Source organism: Marmota marmota, unplaced genomic scaffold (genome assembly GCF_001458135.2).
Source record: "Marmota marmota marmota unplaced genomic scaffold, marMar, whole genome shotgun sequence".
Lineage (NCBI taxonomy): Eukaryota > Metazoa > Chordata > Mammalia > Rodentia > Sciuridae > Marmota > Marmota marmota.
Window position 1 is genome coordinate 1,274,830 of NW_025999870.1, and position 7,540 is coordinate 1,282,369.

The following is a 7,540-nucleotide window of genomic DNA, read 5'->3' on the forward strand; positions in this document are numbered from 1 at the left end:
TTTTACATGATTTCTACAAAATTATCTGATATGCAAAAATTCATTGGAGGAAGAGTTTCTAAGTTCAATATCATTGAGGTCAAGCGATTGTTAGTAATTCTGAGAACCTTGGTTTGTCTTCCATTCGAACTTTGTCTATGCCAGGTGCTTCTCAGACCATGTTCTGATCACCTTTGGGGGACCCTGAGAACTTTTCAGGGGATCTGCAAAATCAAAATTATTTTCCTAACAATATGAAGGTATTATTTACCTGTTTTCATATACATCCTCTCTTGAATAGGTGGTAGAATTTTCCAGAGGCCACATGACTTGTGATTTCAGGATAGATTGGATATTGGAGCAAATAGGAGAACACTACTGCCTTCTTCTACTACACTGATATTAAAGAAATTCATGAAACGGCAAAACAAAGACATTCTTCTCACTAAAAATGTTTCTTTGGGTAAATATGCTTATTTTGAAGGTCATTCATATTATCATGTAGTGGGTTTATTACTGTTATTTTGAAATAAAATAATAAATCTTTCTGTTTTGGTATCAAATACCACCAGAGTCAACAGATTTAACCTAAATAAAGAAATATTCTTAAGGTGCAGGGAAGAGATTGGGCAAAGACCTTGAGGCAGAATTTGGAGGGTGTCTACAATGTTGCCAGGCATTGTTCTACATTCAAGGGAGACAGTTTTTTAAATGTCAGTTTTGAGTATGAGTGACAGGAAGAGTCATCACATCCTTTTGAGGATGGTCTTGGGTGTTCTGGTATAAATGGACTAGGGGGTTGGGTTGGGAAGGGTTGGACCACAGAGAACAGGTAAGAGTAACCCAGGTGATTGGCTCAAAGCAGAATGATTCTGGAGAGGAGTCAAATATGAATCTAGGACTTTGTGCTTGAGCAACTGTAAAGTTGATACTTTTTTTTAAATGTTAAGTGGGTCCTGAGACCCACAGGTGTGAGAACCACACCCCCCTGTGTCCTGGCTTCAGAATCCTCTTTGGGACTATGGGCTCGAGCACTGGGGGTGCACTCACCCCTCCAAGCCCTCAGAAGCTTACACGTAGAACCAATCCCTTCCTTTATGATAAGTCCTTGGATTTTTTTTTAACATTTATTTTTTAGTTGTAGGGGAACACAATACCTTTATTTTATTTTTATGTGGTGCTGAGGATCGAACCCAGTGCCTCACGCATGCTGGGCAAGCACTTTTCCTCTGAGCCACAGCCCCAAGCCCTTGGATTTGGATGAAATGAAAAGTTGGTCTTCACAAGAAACTTTCCCTCAACAAAGAGTAGTGAAGAAAATGAATCCAGTATCTTTCATGACTGGCTTCTGATGTGTTGGAGCAAATGACCTCACTTCTCAAGCTTCTTTCTATAAAAATAAATTAGGGGGTGAAAATTATCTATTTGTATACATATACCAGTACCCAAAATATAATGATTCATTATAAATTCTGTACGAAAAAATTCCAAAATTAATAAAGCTTGTTAACTTTTTAAGCTTTGTGTACTTTATTGACTTGAAACAAAATACAAATTCATATCATGAGCATTTTTTCTGTCCCATGCAGAATCATTAGTATTTGCCTACTGATTTGGAAAATTGTAATGTGGCTTTTTAAAAAAATGTATCTCGTACCGTTATCCATAAATGTTTAACACATTATGACTTTAGTAATCCTAGAATGATTATGGAATTGAACTTGCAGCCTAAGTAAATCATTCTTTACAAAATGTGGCTATCAACTTTCTTTCTAACAAAGTGATAATGTGATGAAGTGGTTAAAAGAAAACTCACTTCCAAAAAAATAATAAGTCAATACCACACACACACACACACACACACACACACACACACACATTTCAACTCATTTCTCAAGCAGTATGTCTTAAATATAAAGTTTACTTTAAATACAGGGGAGCAAGGAATTTCTCATTCAAAAATGACATTAACAGCACACCACGTAGATTCTTGCTATTTTTAGCTAAAATACAAAGAAAAAAAACACAGATTTTTATAGGAAAATCCACATATTCCTGAATAAGAAACAGAAATACATCTTCATATCAAAATCTGGCGGAAGTTGTCATATGCTACAAAACAAAGATAAGAATCCATAAGAATAAGGATTGTGCCTCAGACTTTGCCTCATGAAGCAGATATCAACTAAAAAATCAGATAAACATTATGACTATTAATGTGAATTGGCTGAAAAACATAAAATCTAATCATGTGCTGCTTAGCAGAGACAAAAATACCTCAAAGTGGCACACAAAAGAAGCTAAAATGTAAAGGATGGGTATTGAGAAAGTGATGACCCCTATACAAATATCAAAGAATTCTAGACACCACATATAGCAGTGTAATTGATACAATTCTTCAGGTGCACGTTTTAGAAATAGGCATCAGTGTTTAGCCATAGAATTTTGATGTGTATGTTGACCCAACAGTTTTATCTCAAGAAATTTTTCAATTTTCCACAATCAGTTGTTCATATTTAAGCTGGTTACAGTAGCACACACCCATAATCCCAGCGGCTTGGGAAGCCGAGGCAAGAGGATCACAAGTTCAAAACCAGTCTCAGCAATTTAGCAAGACCCTGTCTCAGAACAAAAAATGAAAAAAAATGTCTGGGGATGTGGCTCAGTGGCTAAGCACCCCTGGGTTCAATCCCTGGTACAAAAAAAAAAAAAAAACATTTATATGAAAAAAGTAGGAAAATATTTTCTTACAGGGAGGTTTATCACAGTATTCTTTAAAAAGATGTCAATCTTCAGAGGTCAGAAACATGGCCCACTGAGTTAGTTAATGGGGTTCTCCTAAGGAGCTTCATGGGAAGAAGGCCTTTTCAGCCCAGCCCAGCCCAGCTACTACCAGCCTTCTCTACTCTGCTTATTCATGTTGAGATGGTCTGAACCTTCTACATGCATCCCAAACAGTCTCCCACACCAGTGTGGGCTTCTCACCAGGAAAGGAGTGTCTTGCTTTCTATCCAGAACTTTGTACTTGTACAGTGATTATTTTATATTGTATCCACCTAAAAAATAAATATTAAAAAAAAGAAAAGGAAACACACACACACACACACAGCCTGGATATAAGAGGAAAGAGATACAATTAAAAAGTCAAGGAATTTAGAAAATAGCAATGATAATTTGAATTCAAATTGTTAATATGAGCACATACAACATAAGTATAAAGATTTTCTAGTTCTGTCCTCAGAGGAAAACTAGAAACACTGACACCTCAAAAGCAAAATTTCCAACCTTGATTTCTAAAAATCATTGCTCCTTGACAGAAACCAAGAGAGCCTATAATAGGAGCCTAAAAAATCTTGCTTATACACAGCAAAAGCTTGTTTGAGTTAATGGGGTTGTGTTAAAAGGTCACAGGAATTTCTTGACAAAGTCCCACTGGCCATATTTTGGACAATTTGAGCATGAAGAACAATAATACCTGCACTTGAATTAATAAAAATTCATGATTACAGAGTAAAAAATAACAGAGAGGAAAAGGAAAATGATTTGTCATTTAGATGATCAAACTATGAAGATAAACAAGAAGAGTCTTGCAAAAATCAAGGTAATGGTATCTCTAAGGAAAGAGGGGAGACCAAACTCATGGTTCAGGTACTTCATCTTATCTACATGTTTTATGAAAGTTTCTGTATCTATCCTATTTTTAATGAAGATACAAAAATACGAATGATTTAAATCTCCCACAAAATTGACTATTTAACCAAAGAGGCTAGAAAGAGCAAAGGTCTTTCATAGTTGATGGAATTGCAGTTGATTTTAAATCCTCTTCCATTTGCTCTTCTTTTTGCTGATTTTATACAATAAATGTGTACTACTTTAGTAGCACGCAGAAAATGAACCTATAGTTTTACCCACTACACATGCAATGTACTCAAAGCTGGCAAAGCCTACACATAGTAGCACAAACTTTGCGTCTATCCTTCTTTAAAAATCCAGTTATATGCACCTCCATTGTTTTCTCACACTCTCCTTTCTGCTTAAATCTTTCCAAATAGATATCACAGAGGCAGAGATTTAGCTACAGATGAAGCACAACTCTTTGAACAATACACTTGAAATACTTGGTACAGTTCTGAGTTTCAGCTCCTAAAAATATAAGAAAAGAAGATATAAAATGGATGAGAAGGGACTGCAAAATAATGAGGCTTAAAATTTTTCCAGTACCATCATATATCGAGGACTCATCTTAAATTCTTCAGGGTTGATGGCACATTTCTTAAGGAGCTTTAATAATATAAATATCTCATCGCTGAGAGTGAAGTTCATTTTTGGAAACAACCAAAAACCATCCAGAGCCAAGTCTGATGAATAAAGTGGTTGATCAAGCAGGGAAGCTACTTGTTGGTTAAAAATGAGGTGCCATTGTAGAGTGATGAGACAAAACAATTGAAACTAACTCAGAAATCACTCCAAAGTAGAAATCTTCATGCATTTTTTAAGCACTCTTTGTGAGGAAAATAAATGAAGACTCTTCCCAAGTGAGTACTTGGAAAGAAGACTATTTCATGAAAGACTATTTTATGATTATCATTCCCTATCAATTACTCTCACTGAATGAGGATATAATGACCTCAGAACCCTCACATCCTCAGAACCCTCACATACTGAGGTCATCACTTATCTCCTCCCAAGAGAAACCCTCTCATGTGGCACCACTGTACTGTGAGCTTGTGAGACCCCTCCCATCCTATGAAATGTTGTTTGTTTATTTATTTACTTATTTATTTTGGTGGGAGGTGCTGGGGATTGAACCCATGGCCTTGTGCATCTGAGGCAAACACTCTACCAACAGAGCTATATCCTCAGCCCCTATGAAATGTTTTGAAAGTCTGTCTTCTCCCCCAAGAACTTGAGTCTAATCACCCTTGATGATCAACTCCCCCACAATGTATTTTAATTGGGGGATGGTGTCCCAATGTTTAATCCAACGTCTTCCATTCTCTTATTAATGCAAACCAGTTAAAAGACTTGTAGAAAATCTCTGGATTGGGTGATTCTCTTTATAATATCATTTTCACTCCTGAAGTCATTGCCTACCTAGAATCTTCTCCCAGTGGACTGGGACCTGGTGACCAGAGGAGGCAACATCATTCATACCAGAAAATATCTCTCTCTAGCTTTTGACTGTGAGCCTATTTGTCTATTACCAGTGATCCAGGTCACCCGTAACTCAAGGTCACCCATAACTCAAGGTAGCCTTTCCAACAGGATGCTCAGAGGCAGAGATGGGAGAACACCAGCAAAAGACGGATCCATCAGAGTCTCAGAGTCTTTGGGATTCTAACAAGAAAACAGAGCTCTGAACTGTGGCTGAGTTGAACAGAGTAAGATCAGACTAGGTTTCTGTGGCTCCATTTCCTCTAGTCTATAAACCCATCAAAGCAGACTCTCCTGACAACACAAATGAACAAAATAGGTAAATCCCAGCCTAACGATTTAGTTTCGAGCTTTTAAAAAGTGAAGTAAATCCCAAAAAAACAAAATAGAAAGGAAGGGGGTGAGGAGGGTAAAGGTTGTAAAAACCACACTAACTGCACATTTCTTTAACCAGGCTCAGTGAGCACTATTGATGAAACCTGGTTCTAGTTTCAGCGGGCAGTGTGAATTTCAAAGACTCCCTTTTTTGTCAAACTAAGTTTATAAACACAGCTATTTGCTAATAAATGTGACCTTTAAATCATATTACTCTAAACACAGACTTACTCTGTATACAGGCTGGGGGGAGAGGGGGAAGGGGAGGTTTGAAAGGGAGAGAGAACGCCCAGAGAAATACCTTGAAGGAAACAAACACCCCTCTTCTCAGCCACTCAGATCTCAAACAAACCTTAAATGGCCATTTCTGATCAGGAATTTCACCCATTCTTTTATTTATTCAACAAATTTCTTTTTAATCTCTTGAGTACTAATGATGGAGGAGGTTCTAGGTGAATACAGTAAAGGTACAAAAAAAATAAGAAAACACAGACATGGTCTTCAGCAACTTTGAACATGCAGCCATAAGCTTTCCATACTGATAGTGTTGATTATGGTGGCATTTAGGAAGTATGGTGTCCAAGGAGTCTGTATTGAAGGGGATGAGATCTCTCTTACCCGTGATGGGAAGGACGGGGAAGGCTTTGAAAAGGTTGATTTTTGAGTTAGTCCTGTCAGGATATTTATTCTTTTTTTTTTTTCCAGGCAAACAGCAGCTTTATTAGGGCGCTGGATTCTTCACATACCTTAATATGCTCGGAAGCAATCCCTAGGGTGCCTGTGGATGCCTCCAGCATTTGGGACAATACTGTGTAGCGTTTATACTGAAAGGATATAAATAAAGCTTCGGTGCACAGGCTCTCAGGACAGGGCGCAGGTTAACACTGCCACGTGGATACGTCACACAGCACCAGCTCTCAACGGGAGTCGGGGGGTTTGGCCAAGGGGATAACTTCTAAGTGACTGAAACCGGGGCTGTCACCGCAGATGCTCAGGCCCCGATGGCGGAGAAGGGTCTAGGGCTGTGGCTCTGTATGGCCCTGTCGCTTTGCCTTCATCTGCAGGTACCGTCTTTTGCCTTCTTCAAAGCGCTTTTTCTCATCCTCGGTCTCGGGCACGAGCTGCAGTACAGGCAGCGACTTGCCCTCCTGCCTCAGGGACACGTAGGTGAAGAAGGCACTGGCTGCCCGGTAGCGTTTCTGGGAGTTGTCCACCACGGGGTCGGCATCCACCAGCACCTCAATTTCCATGGACTTATTGTTCGTAAAGGTCATGCGCCTGGAGATGGTGATGACGCAGCCTTTCCGGATCTTGTCGTGAAAATTGATGGCGTCCACGGAGGCAGTGACTATGTTGGTCTTGCAGTGGCGTGCAGCAACAATCCCAGCCACCTCGTCCATGAGCTTCATGGTGACTCCTCCATGCACGAAGCCGTGCAGGGTGCAATCCGAAGGCCCCACCAAGTGGATCAGGCTGGACTGGCTGTAGCTCACGGTGTTGGGCTCTGGGTTCTGGACGGGCTGGACAATGTCCCCATTCCTCCACTTGGTCTCCATGCGCTCCAGCTTCTGGGCTTCATACCGCTTCCGGCCTTCCTCCTCCTGCTCCTGCTGGGAATACACGACAGGAGGCACCTCCAGGACCTTGTCCACATTCTTCAGCGACAGGGGCACGTACCACAGCGTAGCCTTATTGGTCAGCTTTTTGGTACCTGTGAGGATGTTCTCAGACATCACGTTGACCTGGACCTCCACTGAGTGCTTGGAGGTGTAGGTGATCTCCGCGCCACCTCCCCAATGCACATGGGAGACAGAAAGTCAGTGCGCTCCACACGGGCCAGGGCAGCCACACAGCGCTCCCCGTTCTGGCTATTGCAGTGCCGGGTGCTGATGATGGCGCCCGCCTCCTCGATCATCTTCAGGATGGTTCCGCCTTGGACATTGCCAGCCACATTGGCATCATCTGGCCGCATGATCCGGCAGATCTGGATGGCGGACGGCGTCTCGGCTGCGGGGCCCGACATGCTGGCGGC

The 7,540-nt window shown here is 40.7% G+C and overlaps 1 protein-coding gene across 1 annotated transcript in view; it reads right to left on the reverse strand.

The window, feature by feature from the left end:
• Nucleotides 1-6,196: 6,196 nt before the first annotated feature.
• LOC107159506 (cytosolic acyl coenzyme A thioester hydrolase-like) overlaps nucleotides 6,197-7,540 on the reverse strand; it is a 1,446-nt gene continuing 102 nt past the window's right edge. Inside the window, 2 exon segments of the mRNA XM_048784123.1 lie at nucleotides 6,197-7,294; nucleotides 7,297-7,534. Coding sequence (XP_048640080.1) covers nucleotides 6,525-7,294; nucleotides 7,297-7,531 — 1,005 coding nt within the window. The 5' untranslated portion in view covers nucleotides 7,532-7,534 and the 3' untranslated portion in view covers nucleotides 6,197-6,524.